The sequence below is a fragment of the Gorilla gorilla genome, chromosome 3 (genome assembly GCF_029281585.2).
Source record: "Gorilla gorilla gorilla isolate KB3781 chromosome 3, NHGRI_mGorGor1-v2.1_pri, whole genome shotgun sequence".
Lineage (NCBI taxonomy): Eukaryota > Metazoa > Chordata > Mammalia > Primates > Hominidae > Gorilla > Gorilla gorilla.
The window spans coordinates 69,961,013-69,987,989 of record NC_073227.2 but is presented as its reverse complement, the minus strand read 5'-3'; the positions used below and the strand labels follow the sequence as shown (position 1 = coordinate 69,987,989).

At 38.9% G+C, this 26,977-nt stretch overlaps 1 protein-coding gene and 1 pseudogene across 9 annotated transcripts in view; one reads left to right on the top strand and one right to left on the bottom strand.

Annotated features, from left to right (window-relative positions):
- Positions 1-330: 330 nt before the first annotated feature.
- Positions 331-26,977, bottom strand: part of AASDH (aminoadipate-semialdehyde dehydrogenase) — a 53,423-nt gene continuing 26,776 nt past the window's right edge. For 3 of the 9 annotated variants that reach the window (XM_055385040.2, XM_055385041.2, XM_055385042.2), the window contains 11 exons: positions 17,205-17,446; positions 16,728-16,834; positions 16,062-16,234; positions 15,427-15,619; positions 13,366-13,481; positions 11,290-12,085; positions 9,644-9,760; positions 7,153-7,316; positions 5,593-5,715; positions 4,864-4,995; positions 331-833 (listed from right to left, as the gene is read on the bottom strand). In XM_055385040.2, the coding sequence (XP_055241015.1) occupies positions 444-833; positions 4,864-4,995; positions 5,593-5,715; positions 7,153-7,316; positions 9,644-9,760; positions 11,290-12,085; positions 13,366-13,481; positions 15,427-15,619; positions 16,062-16,234; positions 16,728-16,834; positions 17,205-17,446 (2,553 nt within the window). In that variant the 3' untranslated portion in view covers positions 331-443. The remainder of the gene's footprint in view (positions 834-4,863; positions 4,996-5,592; positions 5,716-7,152; positions 7,317-9,643; positions 9,761-11,289; positions 12,086-13,365; positions 13,482-15,426; positions 15,620-16,061; positions 16,235-16,727; positions 16,835-17,204; positions 17,447-26,977) is intronic. The other 6 variants (XM_019026015.4, XM_019026016.4, XM_063705276.1 and 3 more) reach the window with 3 other exon arrangements.
- Positions 18,159-18,952, top strand: LOC134758282 (large ribosomal subunit protein eL8-like; annotated as a pseudogene).

The window sequence follows — 26,977 nt, the reverse complement described above, 5'->3', positions numbered from 1 at the left end:
TTCAGGCCCTCATCAGATTGAATGATGCTACCCACACTGGCACACTGGTGAGGGAGGACCTTCTTTACTCAGTCTACTGATTCAAATTCAAATGCTAATCATCTTTTCCAGAAACAGCCTCACAGACAAACCCAGAAATAATGTTTTACCAGCTATCTGAGCATCCCTTAGCCAGTCAAGCTGACATATAAAGTTAACCATCACACCTAATTAAACAAAAGTGCTACTAATTATATTGATGTGTTTTGTTCTCTAACTCCTTGTAAAAGCTTCTGTTGTTCCTATGGGAAGTAAAATATAGTTGTTCTCTAATCAAGTGTAGTAGACAAGTTTCCGTTTCTTAGCCAAAATATAATCTTCTTTAATATAAGTCCACATGCTGTATAATGGTAAAATATTTTCAAATATCTCACATTTGTTATACAAATAAGGACTGTATTTGATTATTTTTGATTGCCACCAAATAAATCCAGACAATAAACATAATTATCTCTACACCCAATAATGAGCATTGATTCCAGGACCACAGGAGAAGAGAAGACTTCTCCAGGAAGTTCATAAACACTTTGCAATTGTCCACTCTGAGATTCCAAGATCCACACTTTCCCATCAGTAGATGCTGCTGCCAGCAACATTTCATTGCTGCCATTGTAGTTATGGAAAGCAAACGGTGTTGCATAGACCCTTGAAGTAGTTTCAAATTTCCACTGCAGGTGACCTTTCATGTTACAACAGTAGATAAAGCAATCATGGGAACCAAAAAGTATTTTTTGCTCTGATGGTGAGGTACACGGGGATGAAAAGATTGGTCCACTGGTAGAGAACTGCCAAACCTATAACAAGTAATAAAAATAAATATAATTCATTCATCTAATTGCTCCAATTCTCCCTTAAAGCTCTATGAGGTTCTTAATGCAAATCTAAGAGATATAGGCTATTTGAATGGTAACTATACACAGACAAAATGGCTTTTTCTGAAAAGTAGCACTATCATACTAGACCTCTGTCCCAGTGGTAAAATGTAAAATCTAAGACAAAATATACTGGAGTGTTGTTACTATGTGATTCACTGCCGTGCATAATAAGTAAAATTAATTTTGAACTCCATTCAAGAGTTAGTATTATTCAGAGACACTGAGTTCAAAGGTAAAACTACATTGAGTTTTCAATATTATCTTTTTTTAATTTTCATTTATTATTATTATTATTATTATTATTATTTTGAGATGGAGTCTTGCTCTGTCGCCCAGGCTGGAGTGCAGTGGCATCTCAGCTCACTGCATCCTCTGCTCGCCAGGTTGAAGTGCTTCTCCCGCCTCAGCCTCCCGAGTAGCTAGGCGTGTGCCACCATACCCAGGTAATTTTTTGTATTTTTAGTAGAGATGAGGTTTCACCATGTTAGCCAGGATGGTCTCGATCTCCTGACCTCGTGATCTGCCCATCTAGGCCTCCTAAAGTGCAGAGATTACAGGTGTGAGCCACCACATCCAGCCTTCAGTGTATCTTATTAAAAACTGGGCCAGGCGTGGTGTTTCATGCCTATAATCCCAGCATTTTGGGAGGCCAAGGCAGGCAGATCACCTGCAGTCAGGAGTTCAAGACCAGCTTGGCCAACATGGTGAAACCCCGTCTCTATTAAAAATACAAAAATTAGCCAGGTGTGGTGGCACGCACCTACAGTCCCAGCTACTGGGGAGGCTGAGGTGGGAGAACCACTTGAACCTGGGAGGCAGAGGTTGCAGTGAGCCAAGATCACACTACTGCACTCCACCCTGGGCGATAGTGAGACCCTGTCTCAAAAAAAAAAAAAAAATTGAGACCAGTTTTCAATATATCTTCTTACAAACTATGTATCTTCTTTTCCAAATGTAGGAAAAAAGAATTAATTGTGCTGAAAGGAAGAGTTTATGGGCAATGATAAACAGTTATAAGTTGTGGCCAGGCACGGTGGCTCACACCTGTAATCCCAACACTTTGGGAGGCCAAGGCAGGTGGATCACCTGAGGTCAGGAGTTCGAGACCAGCCTGGCCAACATGGTGAAACCCCATCTCTACTAAAAATACAAAAATTAGCTGGGTGTGGTGGTACACACCTGTAATCCTAGCTATTCAGGAGGCTGAGGCAGGAGAATGGCTTGAACCCAGGAGGCAGAGGTTTCAGTGAGCCAAAATTGTGCCAGTGCACTCCAGCCTGGGCAACAGAACAAGATTCCATCTCAAAAAATAAAATTAAAGAAAATAAAATTCATATGGAACCAAAAAAGACCCAGAATAGCCAAAGCAATATTGGGTAAAAAGAACAAAGCTGGAGGCATCACAGTAACTGACTTCAAAATAAGGCTAATTTAGCCAAAATGGCACTGTATTGGTATAAAAATAGATAGATCAATGTAATAGAATGGAGAACCTAGAAATAAATCCACGTAGTTACAGCCAATGGAGTTTTGAGAAAGGTGTCAAAAATACACAATGGGGAATGGACACCCTCTTCAATAAATGGTGCTGGGAAAATTGGAGCTCTACATGCAGAAGAATAAACCAGACCCCTCTCTCTCACTGCATATAAAAATAAACTCGAGATGGATTAAAGACTTAAATTTAAGACCCAAAACTAGTTAAAACTACTAGAAGAAAACATAAGGGAATCACTTCAGGACACTGGTCTAAGCAAAGCTTTTATAGCTAAGGCCTAAAAAGTATAGGCAACAAAAACAAAAATAGTTAAGTGGGACTATATTAAGCTAAAAAGCTTCTGCACAGCAAAGGAAACAACAGAGTGAAGAGACAGCCTGTTGAATGGGAGAAAATACTTGCAAACTATTCATCCAACAAGGGACTAATATATAGAATATGAGGAACTCAAACAACACAACAGTAAACAAATCCTATTAAAAAGTGGGCAAGGGAGATGAATAGACATATCTCGAAGACATACAAATGGTTAACAGGTATATGAAAAAAACACTCAACATCACTAATGATCAGGGAAATGCAAATCAAAACCACAATGAGATATCATCTTACCAAGTTAAAATGGCTATTACTAAAAGAACATAACAAATGCTGACAAGGATGTGGAGAAAAAGGAACTTACACTGCTGGTGGGAATGTAAATTAGGGTAGTCATTGTGGAAAACAGTATGGAGATTTCTCAAAAAACTAAGAAGAGAACTATCATATCCAACAGTCCTACTACTATTTACCCAAAGACAAAAAATCAGTATATCAAAGAGACAACCTGCACTCCCATCTCCCACGTTTACTGCAGCACAATTCACAAGAGCAAAGATATGGAATGCACTTAAGTGTCCACCAATGGATGAGTGGATAAAGAAAATGTAGTATATATAGATGCAGTGAGATACTATTAGGCCATAAAAACCAAGGAAATCATGTCATTTGCAGCAACATGGATGGAACTGGAGACTTTTATCTTTTTTTTTTTTTTTTTTTTTTTTTGGAGACAGAGTCTCGCTCTGTCACCAGGCTGGAGTGCAGTGGTGCGATCTTGGCTCACTGCAATCTCCACCTCCTGGGTTCCAGCGATTCCCCTGCCTCAGCCTCCCAAGTAGCTGGGACTACAGGCGCGTGCCACCACGCCCAGCTAATTTTTTTTTTTTTTTGTATTTTAGTAGAGACGGGGTTTCACCATGTTGGCCAGGATGGTCTCGATCTCCTGACTCTGTGATCCTCCTGCCTTGGCCTCCCAAAGTGCTGGGATTATAGGCGTGAGCCATGATGCCCGGCCATTGGAGATTTTTATCTTAAGTGAAATTAAGCCAGGCCCAAAAAGACAAATATTGCATGTTCTCACTCATATGTGAGAGCTAAAAAAGTTGATCTCAGGGAGGAAGAAAATGGAATATTAGAAGCTGGGGGCCGGGTGTGGTGGCTCATGCCTGTAATCTCAATACTTTGGGAGGCTGAGGCAGGTGGATCACTTGAAGTCAGGAGTTCGAGACCAGCCTGGGCAACATGGTGAAACCCCATCTCTACTAAAAATACAAAAATTAGCCAGGCATGGCAGCATGCGCCTGTAGTCCCAGCTACTTGGGAGGCTGAGGCAGGAGAATTGCTTGAACCCGTGAGGCGGAGGTTGCAGTGAGCCAAGATCACACCAATGTACTCCAGCCTGGTAACAGAGCAAGATTCTGTCTAAAAAAAAAAAAAGAAGTTGGGGTGGGTTGGCTAATAAAAAAATAAAAACAGGTTAGTTAATAGGTAAAAACATATAGTAAGAAAAAATAAATTCTAATGTTCAGTAGCAGAGTAGGATGACTACAGCCAACAATATGTTGTATATTTCAGAACAGCTAAAAGAGAAGACGTGAAATGATCCCAACACATAGAAATAATAAGTACTCAAGGTGATGGACACCACAAACACCCTGACTTAATCATTACACAGTCTATGATTATAACAAAATATCTCATACATACCCCATAAATAGGTACAAATGTCTGTATCAATTAAAAGAATCTAGGGGTTTTATTTAAACTTTCATAATCTCAATAGAAGTTATAATAAAACAGGCTAAAAACTGGTAATATTTTAAAAATTGGGGGAGATGACAAAAGAAGTGTAACAATGTTTGGGTAGAAATCTTTTAAATCTACTATGTCTTCTTTAGAAAACTAAGAAATCCATGGCTTCACAATTAAAATAGAACTACTTCTCAACACCGTGAGTTGAATAATGATGTTTAAAATGTTACTTCAGTTGTCACCATCTGCTTTGCCTTTAAGAAAAGTAAATTTAAAAAATATAAATAGAACTATAGATATATAAAATTTCTAGTTCTATTTTTTATACATTTTTATATATATAAAATTGTATATATAAAAAATTTCTAGTTCTATTACCTGTTCTCCAAAGTGAGTAAAGCAGAGTAAATTCCCATCTACACAGCCAATACAAATATACTGTGAGCAACATCGTGGGGAAGAGAAGAGTGGTTTTCCACAGGAATGTTTCCAAATAATGTTCCCAGTAGCCTGTCACAGGAAAAAGCAATTCACAGCATTTTATGTCATCCTACTAATCAGTTACCCTTTAAAAAACAAACTCATACATCTCCTAGGGGTAGAACTAAAATAGCAGAAAATGCTGTAGTGGTATGCAGACATAAATGAAGCTGGTATACATATATAAAATTAATCAGTGCTATTTATGAGAACTAGGAAAAAGGCTTGCAATAAAAGCAGCAAAGAAAAAACTAGCACCTAAGAGTTATCCCTATGATGGACATAAAGTTCTTAATATGATGAAAAAAATTCTGTCAATTTGAACCTGGGAGGCAGAGGTTGCAGTAAGCTGAGATTGCGCCACTGCACTCCAGCCTGGGTGACAGAGGGAGACTCTGTCAAAAAACAAACAAACAAACAAAAAAATACATATATATATATATATACAGGAATTTAAATTTTCTTATCTTTCTAGATCTCATGTCAATCATTTTTAATGAATTCCAGTTTGGTGTATGTGGACTACTATAATTAACTGAAAACTACTCAAACTTTCAAAGCTCAAAGCAAAAATTTTACAAATTTAAAGAAAAGTAATAAAATCAATATGTATTATTTTATGCCTACAGGATTTACAGCCAGTAGAAGTCCTCCCAATGTAGCAAAATACAAATGATGTGGAATCAGGTTCAAACACGGAGAGGAAAAGACAGTTCCTCCACATTTTGACTTCCAAACACACTTCTTTCTCTGCAAATAAGAAAACAAATTAATTTGTTCTTGTTGATGGTTAACAAATCCATATAACCTACCCTTCATGATATTATGTCTGTTTAGTTAATATAAGTTTTTATCTTTAGTATAAAATACATGCCTACTGTGGAGAATCAGATTAGTATAAAGACAAAGGACACTACCCAGAGACAACCAGTGTTAACATTTTAGCATCTTCTCATTTGATCTTTTTGGGGTATGGGTGTGTGTGTCTGTGTGCGCACATCTGAGAATATGTGTATATACACACACACGATCTAATATAGCTGAGATCATTCTGAATATATAACTTGGTATCATATTTTGCTCACTGATTTTGTAAAATGATTTAAATATAATTTTAATCCATAATATCCCATATGAACATAAATAATTTCTCTCTCTACCTTATCATTGAACGTTTTTTGGAATTTCTAGGTATTATAAACAACTTAGAAACAGGCATCTTAATGCATATATTTGACTGTGTTTCTGATTATTTTTGCCAGGATTTCTAAAAAACAAATTTTATTGGATCAAGGATATGATATTGTTACCTATGGTCAAATCGTTTTCATTAGAGGCCTCACTAGTTACAACCTCTTACCACTCTCATCAGCATTTAATGTTATGATGAATATGTTTTCTAATCTAATACCATTTGTTTATCTCGAGAGTTTTTAATTTTCATTCCTTTGATTATTAAATTCATGAACTATTTATATACATTTACTAACCGTCTCTTCTTTGGGGTCCTGTGTATTTGTCCCTTGTTTATTTTTCTATCTGCTCTACATTTGTCTTATTAATTTGTATTTGATCTTTATTTTCATTAATACTTATAAATATAAATGAATTTCCACTTTTTTTACATTTATTTCAAAAATTTTCCCAGCTTAATTTCATAATTCTTACATAACATTTTAATTTTTAAGTAATCAGGTCTTAAAATATCTTATTGATATCTTCGTCATTTTTTTCTACTGTCAAGATGATTATCTTAAATTCTTTAATTCCAAAACTCTGAGTAGCACACTTATTTGTGGTAAATTTGGTAATGAAGTTAAAAAGGTCTTAAGATATTAAGACTTAATTAATGCTTTATTCTTCCCAGACCACACAAGCTTGGGAAATAGTTAATACCTGTTCCAAGGCTCAACTGCACCTGACAGTTACTCACTCTTCTTCTAAGTATTGAAATTTAATGCTTCTATGCTTATGGTATTAGACTAATGAGGTGAATTTTCTTTCTTTTTTTTTTTTTTTGAGATAAGAGTCTCACTCTGTCACCCAGGCTGGAATACACTGTCACAATCTTGGCTCACTGCAACCTCCACCTCCCAGGTTCACGCAATCCTCCCACCTCAGCCTCTGCAGTAACTACCATTACAGGCATGCGCCACCATGCCCAGCTAATTTGAGGTCAATCCTTACATAAATATCTAAAGCATATGCGTGCTGGTCATGAGATCCAATGTAAATGAGTCCTGTGGTTGGATCCATGGTTGCCGAGCTTTTGACAGCATCTTCAGTAGTAAACATCCAGTATTTTTCTCCACTATTACTTTTCAGAACATAAACTAATCCATTATAACAGCCTACCAAGAAACAAAGCACAAAAGATTTGATATAGATATATTACTGGAAAATAATTCTTTAGCCTACAGCATGCAATTTATATTCAGTCCTCCTCTTATACATAGGCTCTATGATAAGCTCATCTGGCTTACATTTTAGCAATGTAAAGCAGAAACTGAATTAGTAATCACTTATGTAAAATATCTATTTAGTAGGTGTATCTTATCTTTTAAAAGTACTTCACTAATTTTTTTACATACTTATTTTTAAGAAGCGCTTCACTACTGAAAAAATAATAAAGTACACTGTGGTGGAGAGAGATTTTTGACATATCTGGATTCAGATTTCATCACGACTATCACTGGGCATTTAAATCACCCAGTGTTGCTAAGCCCCAAATTATTCATCTGCAGAATGTGGAGTCATCTACTTCCAGGGTTATTGCAACAATTCAGATAATGTGAACAAATGCCCAGTGCATAGAAGGTGTTTAAGAAGTGCTAACGTTAATAGTCAATGTTTATTGAGCATTTACTATGTGTCAGGTGTTATTCTAAGTATGTTACATCTATTAATTCATTTAATCCCCACAGTGAAGTAAGTACTATTATAACCACATTTTATAGATAACAAAATTGAAGCACAGAGAGACTAAATTACTGGGGAAAAATTACACAGCTCATATGTGGCAAACCAAGATTTGAATCTAAGAAGTCAATCTCCAGAGCCTATGCTCTTAACAACTAAACTGCTTTTCCCAAATTGCTGCTATGGATGAGAAGACAGGGCAGGAGTCCTTGACCTTGGTGTAGCCAAAATAACCTAACTGGAAGTAGAGATGGTTCAAATGTACAAAGTGAAGGTCACTCAAATTCCCTGGAGATCATGAAAATCAGGAGAAGTAGAATTTGGGGACAGCTATTTAGGGCAATTTCATTGATGCCCACTCTCTAGACAGCTCTGCCTATGGCCGCTGCCACTCATTTGAGGCCCAGTTCCCAATGTACTTTTTATGCTTTTTTTTTCCCCTGGCAGTTATTATTCAGTAGCAAGAGAGTAGTGGCCAGATCAGAGATGACAAAGAGAAATGTCCTACATAGTAGAGCACCCCAGAACTCACCTGGGTAAAGATTTCTGTCAACTCAGTTTAATTCCAAAAGACAATACAAAAGAAAATCTTTTTGACCTTGGGTTAGGCAAAGATTGCTAAGATGACACCAAAAGCATGACCCATTAAAAAAATTAAATTGGACTTCATCAAAATAAAGGACTCCTCTTCAAAAGACACTATGTCACTATGCTAAGAGAATAAAACACAAGCCCCAGACTGAGAGAAAACATGCAAAACATATATCTGATAAATGATTTATATTCAGAATACATAAAACAATTCTTAAAACTCAATTTAAAAAACTTAAAAATGGGAAAAAGATTTCAATAGACACTTCATAAAAGATACACAGAGAGCAAATGAGGTTTTGAAAAGGTGCTCGTCAGACATGGTGGCTCATGTCTGTAATCCCAGCACTTTGGGAGGCTGAGGTGGGCAGATCGCTTGAGCCCAGGAGTTTGAGACCAGCCTGGACAACACGCAGAAGCTCTGTCTCTACAAAAATTACAAACATTAGCCAGGTGTGGTGGTGTATCTGTAGTCCCAGCTACTCCAGAAGCTGAGGTGGGAGCATCACCTGAGCCCAGGAGTTCGAGGGTGTAGTAAGCCACGATGACGCCACTGCACTCCAGCCTGGGTGACAGAGCAAGACCCTGTCTCAAAAAAAAAAAAGATGCTCAACATCACTGGTCACTAGGGAAAGGCAAATTAAAACCACAATAAAATTCCACTCATGATTATTTCAATGGCTATAACAAAAAAAAAAGTTAAAGCTGACAATACCAAGTACTAGCAAAAATGTGGTGCAACTGGACTTTTCACACATTGATGGTGGAAATGCAAAACACTTTAGTCACTTTGGGAAACAATTCGGCAGTTTCTTATCATTCAGGTGTATTACTGAAAGTGTTCTGTAGTATAATTTTCAAAATGCCGTTGTTTAAAGGGGAAGAAGGGAAGAATCACATTCAGATTCAAGTAGATTGCTGCTAGGATAGCACAAGTAGGGAAAGCTATTCCTAAGCCTTTAGTCTGAAAAGCTTTGATGAAGATTCCATGAGCGTATAAAATGAAACCTAACATACTTGGGAGAGTAAAAAGAGAGTTGTAGTCAGGGGGAGATATTATACCCAGGACCCCCATATTCCTAATAGAGTAAAAGTCACCTATACCTTAATGAAACTAAGCAGCAGTTAGTAGCTAACCCTTAATGAGCACTTATGAAAAAATGCTCACCAGGCCAGACATGGTGGCTCACGCCTGTAATCTCAGCACTTTGGGAGGCTGAGGTGGGCAGATCGCTTGAGCCCAGGAGTTTGAGACCAGCCTGGACAACACGCAGAAGCTCTGTCTCTACAAAAATTACAAACATTAGCCAGGTGTGGTGGCACGTCCCTAGCAATGCACCAATCGATTCATAAACAGTTATCTCATTTAATCCTCCCAAAAGCTTGATAAAAGATTCTAGTGTTTTAAAATATGTCCAGGAGGCCGGGTGCAGTGGCTCACACCTGTAATCCCAGCACTTTGGGACGCCGAGGCAGGTGGATCACAAGGTCAGGAGTTCAATACCAGCCTGACCAACGTGGTGAAACCCCATCTCTACAAAAAATACAAAAATTAGCTGGGTGTGGTGGCATGTGCCTGTAATACCAGCTACTCAGGGGGCTGAGGCAGGAGAATCACTTGAACCCGGGAGGTGGAGGTTGTAGTGAACCAAGATCACGCCACTGCACTCCAGCCTGGGAAACAGAGCCAGACTCCATCTCAAAAAAAAGAAAAAAAAAAAAGTCCATGAATTCTTTGATGTACTTCCTTTCAAGAGGTGGAGCCTAATTCTCTTCCCCTTGAGTGTGGCTTGAACTGAGTTATGCACTTTTTTTTTTTTTTTGAGACAGAGTCCTGCTCTGCTTGCTCAGACCAGAGTACAGTGGCACAATCACCACTCACAGCAGCCTCAACCTACTGGGCTCTAGTGATCCTCCCACCTCAGCCATCCAAGTAGCTGGGACTACAGGCATGTACTACCATGCCTAGCTAATGTTTGTATTTTTTGTAGTGACAGAGTTTCTGCATGTTACCCAGGCTGTTCTCGAACTCCTGGGCACAAGCGATCTGTTCACCTCGGCCTCTCAAAGTGCTGATATTACAGCTGTGAGCCACCGCGCCTGGCTGAGTTATGCCCTTCTAATTAACAGAAGAAAACAAAAAATGATGGTATGGAATTTGGAACGCTAGGTCATAAAAGGTACTCTGTTCCTCTTTACTTGCTGTCTCCTGGATCACTCTGAGGAATGTTAGCTGCCATGTTGTAAGGGCAGTCAAGCAGCCTAGAGAGGGGCGTATGTGGCAAGAATTGAAGCTTCCTGCCAGAATCAGCAAAGAACTGAGGCTTTCTGCTAATAGTGATGTAAATGAGCTATCTTGGCAGATTTTCCAACCCAAGTCAAGCTTTCAGATGGCTATAGCCACGTGAAAGCCCTGAGCCAGAACTGCCAGCTAAGCTGCTCCTGAATTGCTGACCCATAGAAACTACGAGACAATAAATTTGTGTTGTTCTAGGTTGTTGAGTTTTGGGGTATTTGTGATGCAGCAACACATTTTATTATTATTCCCATTTTACCCACAAGGAAAGTGAAATTCTAAGAGGTTCAGTAACTTGCCAAAGGTCACAGAGTTCATAATAGCTATACAGGTAGGTTCAAATCCAGGGACTCTTGACCCCAAGGCCCACAATATTAATCAGCACAGGGTTAACTATAATTTTTGGACAGCAACCAAACCCATCATATTTAGATTTTTAAAAAATTTAACTTGGGCCTATGAAGATTATTGTATGGTAATTCAATTTAACTCCACAAACCTCAAATTCAAAAACTTACCCACCACAATAAAGTTTCCACACTTAGATACACATGCTGAGGATTCAATTCGATCTCCCAAAATCTGTTCCCATTTTACCTTCCCAGAGTAAAAGTCAACTGCCTTCATTCTATGAGAATGGGAACCAATGTACACAGTTGTAGATGACTTATCAGAAGTGGGTATTACAACCAGCGGTGAAGCATCTACACATTTGCCTGTGTCTGACCTCCACCTCACATGTAACTCCATTTTCTGAGTCCCTATCGCAGGTTTCCCCTCTTCAGAAACTTTTGCAACACAGGATGGATCTTTTGACTTCCCAATAAGAACTGGAGAATTTAAGCCTTTCAAATTTTGAATGTTGGTCTGTGAAACCGAGTCAGAAGGACAGGCTGAAGAGCAATGTCCTAACTTTGTTAAAAACCTAGTGGAATTCAGAGACAAAATTTGACTCCCTCTGCTCAGTACAACAAAAGCATTAATCTCATTGTGGCAACTGAAAGTCATGATGGCTTTCTGATGTAAAGATGTTCCACTGGCTTCCTCTTGATTAATGTCGCTGAGTTTCCTTTTTGTGGTACAACTCTTCCTGAATGTCACATCTTCATCTGGAACCACTGTTTGAAGGATGTGATTATAAATCTCTAAAATGGAACTGCTGAGAATAATTTCCAGAAGCCCAGGTACTGATGTACCAACAAGTTTTTCAATCTCACTGAGGAGCCGGATGGACTTTAAGGAATCTCCACCACTATTTAAGAAGAGTGACTCATCAGGAACCCTCAAAAGATCTTCTGGGAGATTCAGAGTAGACTACAGATGAGAGAATAGAGAAATATGTGACGTAAAGGTCTAAAAGCAAAAGACTTCAACATTTACAGGTAATATATAGCGATGAGAGTACCTACATTAATAATTAGAAATATAGGTCGGGTACAGTGGCTCACGCCTGTAATCCCAGTACTTTGGGAGGCCAAGGTGGGCAGATCACATGAGGTCAGGAGTTCGAGACCATCCTGGCCAACACAGTGAAACCCCACGTCCACTAAAACCATGAAAATTAGCTGGGTGCGGTGGTAGCCACCTGTAATCTCAGCTACTCGGAGGCTGAGGCAAGAGAATCACTTGAACCCAGGGGGTGGAGGTTGCAGTGACCCAAGATTGCGCCACTGCACTCCCGCCTGGGCGACAGAGTGAATCTCCATCTCAAAAATAATAATAATAATAACAATTAGAAATATAAAATAAATACTTTTAATAAAAATAAAGTTTTAAATTATTTTATTTATGTTAAAGGAGATCACTGTACTACCAATTTTGTCACAAATTCACTCTAAAAGTACAAAATATACTTCCCTTTAGAGCAGTTTTCTTACCCATAAAATTGGGACAAAAACATCTGATTTATTAATTATAAAGCCCACAAGATACCAATAGCCAATATTTCTATAATATGGGAATAATTTGTCTTTGGCTGCTTCATATAAAGCAAAATTACTTTCCAAGAATCTAAAAATGAAGTAGAAGAGACTTTTATCTTAGATACCCTCTATTTTTAGACAAGGCTACACAATTACATCCTCTTTTCAGAACCCTTTAGAAAAGAAAAATCTACATTTTATTTAAGAAAAATTATTAACTTACTGAGATATATTTTTAAACAAACTCTCTCAAGGAGAAATACATATTGTTACTGAAAGTTCTTTTAGAATAATGATGTAAGCCCTAAGTATAACAGACAACACACTGTGCTATAGCAAGATTTGGCTATTTTCTCAGCTCTGACAAGAGTGTTACTACATTCCACCGATCCTCTTAGAGAAAAGTTATGTCAAAACAGGCTTTGTCTACTTGTGCCTTTTATGACTACTTCACTTTCAATAAATTTCTTTGTCGGAAACTTAATCTAGTCTTATAGTAGAGAACCTAACCTTCATTTTAATACAAATTGGATAAATGAAGATATACTACCTAACATCTGGGTAGCAATAACATTCTCAGAAAATTTTATCCAACTTGTTAGGATGATAGCAGTCCCTAAAGATATAAAACGACCTCTTTATAATAATAATTTTATAACTTAAAAATTGTACCTTCCACAAATACTGTAATTTTTCCCAAAGGTCCTCTTTCCCACTGAGCTTATTCTCAGACTTCAAGTTTATGTAGTTTAAATATATCTTGTTTAACTCAGAAACATCAATTTTGCCTTAATATAAAAGAGAAATAACAAATGTTTTAAAACATTTTAAAATTTCACTCAAAGCCTTTATATATTCATTAGCCATATACATTTTTCTTTGTACAACACAGAAATCATATAAAGAGTTTGTTGTCAACAATCAATTCTAAAAAGTTGTCTGATACTACCAAGAATGTAGAGAGAAATAGATGAGAAACAGGTCAGGCATAGTGGCTCAGTCCTGTAACCCCAACACTTTGGGAGGCTGAGGTGGGAGGATCGCTTGAGGCTAGGTGTTCAAGACCAGCCTGGGCAACACAGCAAGACCCTGTCTCTACAGAAAAATTAAAAAATTGGCCTGTAGTTCTAGCTACTTGGGAGGCTTAGACGGGAGGATCACTTGAACCCAGGAAGTTGAGGCTGCAGTAGTGAGCCCTGACTGCACCACTGCATTCCAGCTTGGGTGAAGAAGTGAGACCCTATCTCCAAAAAAAAAAAAGAAAGAAAAAGGAAAAAAGGAGCTAATATTTATCCAATTTATCTCAATTTCAAGAGTTAAGGAAATAGTTCCATTACCTGAGCAATTACTGCATGTTGAAGTATATATTAAATAAAAATGAAATTGGGAAGGCAATATAATATGGTGATTAAGATTATATATTTTGAAGTCAAACAGTCCTAGACAGATAAAACAAACAATAATAAAAATAAAATTAAAATAAAAAACAGTCCTAGACAGAATATCAATTCTATCACTGTGATAGGTTAATTGTATGTGTCAATGTGGGTGGGCCACAGGGTGCCCAGATTAACCATTTTTCTGACTGGGTCTGTGAGGGTGCTTCTGGATGAGATTAGTAGATGAAACTAATTAAGGACTCAGTAAAGTAGATTGGGCATCATCCAAACTGTTGAGGGCCAAAATAGAAAAAAGGCAGAGAAAGGAAGAATTTGCACGCTTTTTCTTTCTCCTTTTTGAGATGGAGTCTCACTCTGTTGCCTAGGCTGGAGTGCAGTGGCGCAACCTCGGCTTACTGCAACCTCTGCCTCCTGGGTTCAAGCGATCCTCCCACCTCAGCCTTCCAAGTAGCTGGGACTACAGGCGTGCACCACTGCAATCAGCTAATTTTTTTGTATTTTTAGTAAAGACAGGGTTTCACCATTTTGGCCAGGCCAGTCTCAAACTCCCAACCTCAAGTGATCCACCTGCCTTGGCATCCCAAAGTGCTGGGATTATAGGTGCGAGTTGCCGCCCCTGGCCTGCACCCTTTTTCTTGCATCACTGCTTAAGCTAGGACATCTCATCTCCTCCTATCCTCAAACAGGGATTTATATCATCAGCTCCCCTGATTCTCAGGCCTTAGGACACAGACTGGATACAGCACCGACTTTCCTGAGTCTCCAGCTTGCCAAAGGGAGATATTAGACTTCTTAGCTTCCATAATTGCATGGGCCAATTCCTGACAATAAATATTTTATCTATCTATATATTGGTTCTGTTTCTGGAGAACCATGACTACTATACTAATATAACCACTAACTAGCAAAATGATTTTTGGAAAATTACTTAACCTCTTTTTTTTTTTTTTTAGATGTTGCCAAGGCTGGAGTATAGTGGTTATTTACAGGCACAAACATAGCACACTGTGCCCTCAAACTCTCGGCCTCAAGCCATCCTCCACTTTAGCTTCCCTGAGTGGCTGAAACTACAGGCGCTGACCACCATGCCTCACCTAACTACTTAACCTCTTTAAGCCTTATTTTCTTCATCTGTAAATAGGAATAATACCACCTATCCACAGGATTTTCTGAAGATAAAATGAATTAATTATACAAAGCAGTCAAAAGAGGGTCTATCACAATAAATGCTAGTACCACTTATAAAAATAAAGATTTATATTATCATTAAGCTAGTTATGAATACAATTAGTATTATTTGGCACTGAAACATATCTGCTTTAAATTACTTTACCGTGGGATGTAAATGGTAGAGAATCGATCAATACAAGCTCATCCGGGACTGCATGACTTGGAAGATATTTCTGCAGTTCTTTAAAGATGTATTCTTTTACTGAAGCATCTTTAGACACCATGAAGAGAATTAATTTTTCCTGATTATACCATGTAACTGCACAAGACTCCACTTGCTGAAGCTCTTCAGCAACCTATAAGAGAGATTATCGTAATTTGCCAATGAGGATATTTACAAACAAGCTTCCTAAAAGCTTATTTTTTTAATGTCTGAAATCAAAACAGCTGAATTAAATTTTGGAATATACTGGAGATTTTTAAAAAATTGCTTTGCTACTATTACTATTACTTGCACATAGGGTTCATAATATTTTTCAAAATAATAGATCCTAAAGCAAAATAAGCCAGTTAAATTTCACAAATATCAAAATCTAATTTGTCACTTATTTAAAGAATAACCATCTCTTCATGCTGGGGATAAGGGGCACCCTGAATTATTCATACCCTTTATTGTAATTCATCACTAACACAAAAATGTCTGGTGTAAATAATAGAGAACCCAGCACAGAAAATTGGTGGTGGCTGCTTCTACTACTTACATATATTAATAGATATTCAATATTTAAATAGTTCTACCTGTTGCACAAGTTCAATGTTAAGACGTTTGCCATGACGTTTGATCTGACTGTCTTTTCGTCCCAAAAAAAAAATCTCTCCATCTTTCACAGTCACAAAGTCTCCTGTAGCTCGCATTGTGCCAAGTGGTACTGTCACTTCATCATCAAGAAAACACACTCTGTTTCTGCCACCTTCCCAAGATATAAACACCAATGTCATAAAAATCCAAGGGAAATATATTAAAAACCATAAAATCAACATCTCCAAAAGTTCAGTGACTAAACTTCAAAATTTAAATATTAAAAGATGGGCTCATTTTAAAATGTTATCTGATAAAATCAGACACAATACGTTCAGTAAATAAGCAGAGATAAAATGAAATTTATTTTTTAAAATTTATGGAATTAAAAAAATTCTTAGACTACTGATTAAATATAATTTTGGCTATAAATATAAATATGAAGGTCCAAGTTACAGTCTCTAAATTACTTTTATTAATGTATTAGACATTATTATCTGAAATAATTATTGTAACATTTGGTATTTCATGACTATATGAACGAGATGAAAAATTATCACTGAAAAGCATGAGACAGACAAAAGAAAAAGATGAAAGGAATAAAATTAACACATCAGATCATTTTTCTTGAAAAAAAAATTCCCAATCAACAAATATAAAACAACCTAAAAATACTTGGCCACTGCCTTCCTGAATTGTGAAGCCATTAGTATCTCTGACTTCAACTACTGTTCCAAGAAGTGGAAATCCCAGTTGTACAGGCAATTCACATCTATGAAAATAAGATCCAGAGCAGATTTAAAATTTTTCATTTGAACAGAATATTTTCCAATATATTTAAATCATACTGTACCAAATAAAGAAAAAAAAGTTTGTTACGCTCTAATTCAAAGACTGACAAGAGGAAAAGGTTAGGTGGAAAGGTAACCATATATGTTATTCATTACTATTTAGTACAAAAAGTTGTAGCAGTATCTTGGCACCAGCTATAGTAAGGAAGGTTCTGGATTCCCAACTTAAAATATCAGATACAATCGTGTTTCTAAAATTATTACCCAAGCACCTATCAAAAACACTGTCAGTGTTAAGATCCTAGAAATATACAGTCTCTCTTCTCTATATAGTACAATGAAAACCCTTACTTGAGAGTAGAGTTAAGAGTCTTCTCTGGAATCCTATAAATGGTCGCCCAACTTGATACCTCTGTGATACCATAAACATTAAATATTTGTGTTTTATTGCCTTCTCCTCTCCAGCTTCTGAGAACTGTCAATGATGGAAACGCTTCACCACCAAGGGCTAATACTCGAAGAGAAGTAGTGGCTGACAAAACAGTTGACTTGATAAGCTGAGATCCAAATCTTCTAAGCAATGTTGGTGTTGCCTGTAGATACATTAAAAATAATTTATTTATTTTCCTTCACTTCTTTAAAAAGGTAAGCATTGTAGTTATTATTTCAAAGTTAACATTTGGAGCCCACATGGAAATGAAGGCTGTGTTTATCAAATGGGAAATCCCATTTGGAAAACTACTGGTGCAACATTATCTTCTTGTTTTTTTTTTTTTTTTTTTTTTTGGTTTTGCTTGTTTGTTTTTTGAGACAGGGTCTCACTCTGTTGATCAGGCTGGAGTGCAATAGCATGACCATGGCTCACTGCAGCCTCAACCTCCCAGGCCCAAGTCATCATCCCACCTCAGCCTCCTGAACAGCTTGGGACTACAGGCACGTACCACCACACCTAGCTAATTTTTTAAATTTTTTGTACAAATGGGGTCTGTGTTGCCTAGGCTGGTCTTGGACTCCTGGGCTCAAGCAATCCTCCCACTTTGGCCTCCCAAAGCACTAGGATTACAGGCATGAGCCACCATGCCTGGCCCAACATTATCTTCCTAATGTGGATATCACTTATGCTTTAGAAAAAAACTCAAGCAAAAATATTACATATATTTCATCATACTGATTACACAAAAAGGTTTAGGATAAAAAGGACAAAATCTATAAAATCAATTTACCTTTCCTTTCTTACTCTGTATAAAAAGTATACAAAAGGGTTTAAAAATGTGCCTAAGTAGCTCTCTCCTCCCGCCGTCCAAGATGCCAAAAGGAAAGGCCAAGGGAAAGAAGGTGGCTCTGGCCCCTGCTGTTGTGAAGCAGCAGGAGGACAAAAAAGTGGTGAATCCCCTGTTTGAGAAAAGGCCTAAGAATTTTGGCACTGGGCAGGACATCCAGCCCAAAGGAGACCTCACCCGCTTTGTGAAATAGCCCTGCTCTATCAGGTTGCAGCGGCAGAGAGCCATCCCTCAATAAGCGGCTGAAAGTGCCTCCTGCGATTAACCAGTTCACCCAGGCCCTGGACTGCCAAACAGCTACTCAGCTGCTTAAGCTGGCCCACAAGTACAGACCAGAGACAAAGCAAGAGAAGCAGAGGCTGTTGACCTGGGCTGAGAAGAAAGCTGCTGGCAAAGGGGATGTCCCCAGTAAGAGACCACCTGTCCTTCGAGCAGGAGTTAACACCATCTACACCTTGGTGGAGAACAAAGAAAGCTCAGCTGGTGGTGACTGCACACGTGGATCCCATCGAGTTGGTTGTCTTCTTGCCTGCCCTGTGTCATAAAATGGGGGTCCCTTACTGCATTATCAAGGGGAAGGGAAGACTGGGATGTCTAGTCCACAGGAAGACCTGTACCACTGTCGCCTTCACACAGGTTAACTCGGAAGACAAAGGCGTTTTGGCTAAGCTAGTGGAAGCCATTAGGACCAATTACAATGACAGATACGATGAGATCCACCGTCACTGGGGCGGCAATGTCCTGGCTCCCAAGTCTGTGGCTCGCATCGCCAAGCTCGAAAAGGCAAACGCTAAAGAACCTGCCACTAAACTGGGTTAAATGTACACTGCTGAGTTTTCTGTAAATAAAAATAATTAAAATAATAGAAATTTTCCTTTAAAAATGTGCCTAAGTAAAACAATAATGAATAAAGATTTATAACAAAAGCTTTATTGAGGTATAACTGACATATAATAAACTATTTTAAGTATACAATTTGTTTTATGTATATACTAGTAAAACCATCACCACAATCAAAATAATGAACATAACTGTCTTAGTTGATTTGGCTTACTATAACAAAAATACTGTAGACTAGGTAAGAAATGTAGTGCTCACGGTTCTGGAGATGGGGAAGTCCAAGATCAAGGTATGGGCAGACTTAGTGTCTGGTGAGTACTCTACTTCATAGATGGTACCTTCTTGCTGTGTTCTCGCATGGTAGAAGGAACCAACAAGCAACCTCAGGCTTCTTTTATAAGAGCGCTAATCTCATTCATGAGGTTCCCACCCTCGTGACATAGTGATCTCCTGAAGGCCCCACATCTTAATACCAACAGATTGGGGATTAGATTTCAACATATGAATTCTGGAGAGACACAAACATTCAGATGACAGCAATATTTATCACTCCCAAAATTACCTGTGTACCACTGTTAGTCTCCTCTCCAACTGGACCCCTTATCCAGACAACCACTGATCTATTTTCTGTCGCTACAGATCAGAATAATCTTGTATAATTCCATTAATATAAATTATATAATTATATATAATTATGAATAGAAATTATATATTCCATTTATATAAATGGAATCATAAAATAAGTAGCCTGTTTTGGCCTGCCTTCTTTCACTCAACATAATAGATACAATTCATCTATGCTGCTAAGTGTATCAACAGTTTCATTCCTTTTTATTGCTAAGTGGTATTCTATAGTATGTATGGATCAGGACTGGGTTTCACTGTTCCATATAACATTTAGGATCAACTTATTCATTTCTAACAAAAAAGCCTACTGGATTTTGCTGGGAAGTGTGGTTTATTTACAGATCAATTTGGGGAGAAATGCAATCTCAACAATATTAAAACTTCTAATCTATAAAGACAAAATGTTATTTAGGTCTCTAATTTCTATCAACAATGCTTCATAGTTTTCAGTGTACAAATCTTGCTCTTTAGCTTTATTCCTATTTTATTGTTTTTGATGCTAGTGTAAATATTATCTTAATTTCATTTTTAGATTTTTCTTTAATACATATACATATATATGTACAAATATATATATAGAAATACAATTGATTTTTGTATATTGATCTTCTATCCTCCAACCTGACTAAACTTTATTATTTCTAGTAGTCCTCCTCACCACCCCCACCCCTCTACAATATTTTCTATATACAGGATCACATCAACTGCATATAAAGAGTTGTACTTCCTCCTGTCCAATGTAAGTACCTTTAGTTTTTTTCCTTCTTACCTTATTGTACTGGCAAGAACCACCAGAATGTTGAAGTGGCAAAGGCAAACTTGCTTGCCTTGTTCCCAATCTTAGGGTCAAAGCATTCAGTCTTTTATCAAGTATGGTGTCATATTACCTGTAGTTCTATTGTAGGTGCCCTTCTTCATATTGGGAAAGCTCCCTTCTATTCCTAGTTTGTTAGGAGCTTTTTAAAAAATCATAAATGGGTGTTAGATTTTGCCAAATCCTTTCTCTGCATCCATTAAGATAGGTATGTGCTTTTTGTTCATTATTCTTTACGTAGTATATATCATCAATAGATTTTTGGATGTTAAACCAAACATGCATTCCTGGGATAAATCCCACATGGTCACCTTTAAATTTACTGAGACTTGTTTTGTGGCTTAGCATATGACTTATCCCATGAAATGTGCCTATGTGCTTAAAAAGAATTCTGCAATCATTGGATGGAGTGTTCCATATATGGCATTTGATAGATATTCAAGGATAGATTGAACACTTGATAGGTGTTCAAGTCTTTGATACTAGCTGATTTCTGTCTAGTTTTTCAATCAATTATTGAAAGTGGGGTATTAAAATCTCCAACCATTGAGTTGTCTACTTATGTTTTCAATTTTGTCCATTTTTGTTTCATGTATTTGGAAGCTAGTTTTAGGTGGATATACATGTATAATTGTTACATCTTATTGATATAACAAAGTACTTATTGATATACTGACAATCTTATCCTTATAAAATTGTTATTGTTGCTTGCTTTTTGTTGTTGTTGTTGTTTTTGGTTTTTTTTTTGCTAGTGCATTTCTTTGCTAGTAACCTGCCTGGACTAAATCCATGAAGTCTGTCTCCCCTCATATATGTGGCCACTGATGTTGCTGCTTAGTTGTTTATTAAAAAATATATGTTCTTCTTTTTATTTTCTGTGAGACAGAGTTTCGCTCTTGTTGCCCAGGCTGAAGTGCAGTGGGACAATCTCGGCTCACCACAACATCCGCCTGCTGTCTTCTGCCTTTCGCCTCCCGAGTTCTAGTGATTCTCCTGCCTCAGCCTCCTGAGTAGCTGGGATTACAGGCACCTGCCACCATGTGTGGCTAATTTTTTTGCATTTTTTTAGTAGAGACGAGGTGTGGCCAGGCTTGTCTCGAACTCCTAACCTCAGATGATACTCCCACCTCGGCCCCCCAGAGTGCTGGGAGTATAGGCGTGAGTCACCTCACCGTGCCCGGCCTTATGTTCTTTTTTTTTTGAGACAGAGTCTCACTCTGTCTCCCAGCCTGGAGTGCAGTGGCACGATCTTGGCTCACTGCAATCGCCACCCCCCAGGTTCAAGCGATTCTCCTGCCTCAGCCTCCTGAGTAGCTGGGATTACAGGCATGCACCACCGTGCCCAGCTAATTTTTGTATTTTAAGTAGAGACAGGGTTTCACCATCTTGGCCAGGCTAGTCTTGAACTCCTGACCTCGTGATCCACCTGCCTCGGCCTCCCAAAGTTCTAGGATTACAGGTGTGAGCCACCGTGCCCGGCCGATGTTCTTCTTTTTAAGTCTGAGTTCTTACGAGTCATCCCATGTGTAGAAAGCAAGTGATCAATCAATGATCACTAGACAGACTGTCCAAGTGTGGACTGTCCAAATGTGGACAGTCTGTCAAGTGAATGGTTGGACAGACAACTTGAAGTTTAATTCAGAAAAATTATTTAAGGTCACAGCTTATAAAATATTTATAAAGTAGAATGACTCTACATCCCAGTAGGTACTTACTGTCCCAAAATCTGTATGTGGATAGGGGAGCTCATTCAAAGTTCAGGTCATTTTCAAGCCTGATCCATCTTTTATTTTCTATGGGCCCTTTTGTGTCTCTTATGTGCATGAACACAGCCTCAGGTTCAGTCAGGAGTTGCATCAGTCCTTTGGTCTCTGATTCACATGAGTGCAACCTCAGCCAGGAATATGCTTATCCCACCACCACTGCAATCTCAGGCTAGAAGAGCTGTTGACCTCTCAGGCTAGGGAGCTGTAGGCCTCCCTACTGGCCTACTTCAAGATCATCATTTCCACAGATGCTGCAGCTGGTCATGGGCATTACTGACTATTACAAATTAAGTGAGCCCCTTCAAACAGACAGAATCTGTGTGTTGACTGAATTGGGGTGGGGATGATAGGAGCAGACCCATACCAGAATGCCACGAAGTTCCACTATTTTTACACAAATTTCAGCAGTTTTAAAAAACATAAACATTTCTAAGATTGCTATATGTCTTTGGTTGATTTCCAAATGTTGAAATGATTGTTTTTTTTTTCCATTTTGTCCAGCTCTATAGTTGCTTTTTTGGGGAAGATAATCTGTTAATCTCTTCACTTGGCCAGAGCCAAAAGTCACATGGGAATAAAGACTTTTAAATTGTTTCTCTCAATAAAATCCATACGGAGTTGTAACAGACAACCTGAATTTTAATTCAGAAAAATGATTTAAGGTCATGGCTTGTCAAAACATTTACATAGTAGAATGACTCTACACCCTCATTGGTACTTATGTTCCAGTTAAGATTCTGGTTTTTAGTAATAAATTATGATGGCAACACTATAAGGTATCCTAAATCATGCTCTTACCTGTTATGCCAAGAAGTTTATCATAATGAAAATCTCTTGTCAAAATAGGGGCTAAAATGGTCCTGGCTCTTCATTTTCACTAAGCCGAATTTCAATGTTGTGGCCTAACTTCTGGTGTTAAGTATAATATCAACTTTGAACTCAACAAATGAACGCACATCTACGAATACTCAGCACAATAAAAAAAATGGAGGCCGAGTGTGGTGACTCACACCTGTAATCCCAACACTTTGGAAAGCCAAGGCGGGCAGATCACTTGAGGTCAGGAGTTCGAGACCAGCCTAGCCATGGTGAAACTCTGTCTCTACTAAAAATACAAAAATTAGCAGGGTGTGGTGGCGCACACCTGTATTCCCAGCTACTTGGGAGGCTGAGGCATGAGAATCACTTGAACCCAGGAGGTGGAGGTTGCGGTGAGCCAAGATCACACCACTGCACTCCAGCCTGCATGACAGAGTAAGATTCTATCTCAAAAAAATAAAAAATGAAAAATAAAAAAATTGAAATACTTTTCAGATACTCATAAACTGAAATGCTAAATCGAGGGGCAGAATACAAGTCAGCATCCTTTGCTAGTAAATCATTTTAGACATACAAAAATGAGACTTAGTAGATAATAGAAAAAATAGGGAATGTTAAAATTTCTTCCGAGTTTTTTAAGGAAAAACTCAGGAAAAATGGAAAACATTATTGTGCTGACACATTCCTAGGTATCAACCTAATATTTTACTCTAAAATGTTTTACTTTTAGACCATGCATGGTGGCTCATGCCTGTAATCCTAGCACTTTAGGAGGCTGAGGTGGGATGAATTGCTTGAGCCCAGGAGTTCAAGACCAGCCTGGGCAACACAGGGAGACCCTGTCTCTACAAAAGATTTAAAAAATTAGCCAGGCATGATGGCATGCACCTTTGGTCCCAGCTACTCGGGAGGCTGAGGTGGGAGGATCACTTGAGACCCAGAAGTCAAGGCTGCAGTGAGCTGTGACCACGCCACTGTGCTCCAGCCTGGGTAACAAAGCAAGACCCTGTCTCAAAACAAAAAAGTTTTAAAGGGCATCAAGTTTAAATAATATAACTTTGTTACCAAGAGTATGTAAATAAAAAATGTCCAAATATATTTTAGGTTTGTGATAAACCAAAAATCAATCCTTTATTTCCCAAGAAACTCCTTATTCCTGAAACAAATAAAAGGTCTTTAATTTCCTCCAAAGCTTAGTCCATTTCACTTTGGAGGCCTTTTTCCCCCCACAGTAACTCAAGATATTCTATTCTTTTCAATTTCCAAAGCTTTAGTAGTATGTGTTTGACGGCTTTTTTTGTTTCTTTGTTTGTTTGTTTGTTTGTTTGTTTTAGACTAAGTCTCGCTCTGTTGTCCAGGCTGGAGTACAGTGGTGTAATCTTGGCTCACTGCAACCTCCACCTCCTGGATTCAAGAGATTCCCCTGCCTCAGCCTCCTGAGTAGCTGGGATTACAGGTGTGCACCATCATGCCTGGCTAATTTTTGTATTTTTAGTAGAGACAGGGTTTTGCCATGTTAGCCAGGCTGGTCTTGAACTCCTGACCTCAGATGATCCACCCACTTTGGCCTCTCAAAGTGCTGGGATTACAGGCGTGAGCCACCGTGCCTGGCCTTGACAGCATTTAAGAGCCCTGCTTCATGTCCAATTAGGTCTGGGTAAGGTTTTTATTTGTAAATAAAATCTATATAAGGAGTGCTTTAGTAAATAAAAAAGTGTATATTATATTAAAGCAAAAATCCTTGATGACTTATATATCATTTGAAAGAAACTGGACTTAGGAGAGAAAAGATGAACCCTGGGGGTGGAGCCAAGATGGCCGAACAGGAGCAGCTCCAGTCTACAGCTCCCAGCGTGAGCAACACAGAAGACGGGTGATTTCTGCATTTCCAACTGAGGTACCAGGTTCATCTCACTGGGGAGTGCCGGACAGTGGGTGCAGTGCACCGTGCGTAAGCCAAAGCAGGGCAAGGCATCGCCTCACCTGGGAAGCACCAAAGGGTCAGGGAATTCCCTTTCCTAGTCAAAAAAAGGGGTGACAGACAGCACCTGGAAAATTGGGTCACTCCCACACTAATACTGTGCTTTTCCAACGGGCTTAACAAACGGCACACCAGGAGATTATATCCTGCACCTGGCTCGGAGGGTCCTATGCCCACGGAGCCTCGCTCATTGCTAGCACAGCAGTCTAAGATCAAACCGCAAGGCGGCAGCGAGGCTGGGGGAGGGGCGCCCACCATTGCCGAGGCTTGAGTAGGTAAACAAAGCAGCCGGGAAGCTCAAACTGGGTGGAGCCCAGCACAGCTCAAGGAGGCCTGCCTGCCTCTGTAGGTTCCACCTCTGGGGGCAGGGCACAGACAAACAAAAGGCAACAGCAACCTCTGCAGACTTAAATGTCCCTGTCTGACAGCTTTGAAGAGAGTAGTGGTTCACCCAGCATGCAGCTTCAGATATGAGAATGGGCAGACTGCCTCCTCAAGTGGGTCCCTGAACCCTGGGTAGCCTAACTGGGAGGCACCCCCAGTAGGGGCGGACTGACACTTCACACGCCTGGGTACTCCTCTGAGACAAAACTTCCAGAGGAACGATCAGGCAGCAGCATTTGCAGTTCACCAATATCCGCTGTTCTGCAGCCACCGCTGCTGATACCCAGGCAAACAGGGTCTGGAGTGGACCTCCAGCAACCTCTAACAGACCTGCAGCTGAGGGTCCTGACTGTTGGAAGGAAAACTAACAGAAAGGACATCCACACCAAAACCCATCTGTACGTCACCATCATCAAAGACTAAAGGTAGATAAAACCACAAAGATGGGGAAAAAACAGAGCAGAAAAACCGGAAACTCTAAAAATCAGAGCTCCTCTCCTCCTCCAAAGGAACGCAGCTCCTCACCAGCAACGGAACAAAGCTGGACAGAGAATGACTTTGACGAGTTGAGAGAAGAAGGCTTCAGAAGATCAAACTACTCTGAGCTAAAGGAGGAAGTTTGAACCAATGGCAAAGAAGTTAAAAACCTTGAAAAAAAATTAGACAAATGGCTAACTAGAATAACCAATGCAGAGAAGTCCTTAAAGGACCTGAGCTGAAAACCATGGCATGAGAACTACATGATGAATGCACAAGCCTCAGTTGCCAATGGGATCAACTGGAAGAAAGGGTATCAGTGATGGAAGATGAAATGAATGAAATGAAGTGAGAAGAGTTTAGACAGAAAAGAATAAAAAGAAATGAACAAAGCCTCCAAGAAATATGGGACTATGTGACAAGACCAAATCTATGTCTGATTGGTGTACCTGAAAGTGACAGGGAGAATGGAACCAAGTTGGAAAACACTCTGCAGGATATTATCCAGGAGAACTTCCCCAATCTAGTAAGGCAGGCCAAAATTCACATTCAGGAAATACAGAGAACACCACAAAGATACTCCTCAAGAAGAGCAACTCCAAGACACATAATTGTCAGATTCACCAAAGTTGAAATGAAGGAAAAAATGTTAAGGGCAGCCAGAGAGAAAGGTCGGGTTACCCACAAAGGGAAGCCCATCAGACTAACAGCTGATCACTCGGCAGAAACTCTACAAGCCAGAAGAGAGTGGGGGCCAATATTCAACATTCTTAAAGAAAAGAATTTTCAACCCAGAATTTCATATCCAGCCAAACAAAGCTTCCTAAGTGAAGGAGAAATAAAATCCTTTACAGACAAGCAAATGCTGAGACATTTTGTCACCACCAGGCCTGCCCTAAAAGAGCTCCTGAAGGAAGCACTAAACATGGAAAGGAACAACTGGTACCAGCTACCGCAAAATCATACCAAATTGTAAAGACCATCAAGCCTAGGAAGAAACTGCATCAACTAATGAGCAAAATAACCAGCTAACATCATAATGACAGGATCAAATTCACACATAACAATATTAACCTGAAATGTAAATGGGCTAAATTCTCCAATTAAAAGACACAGACTGGCAAATTGGATAAAGA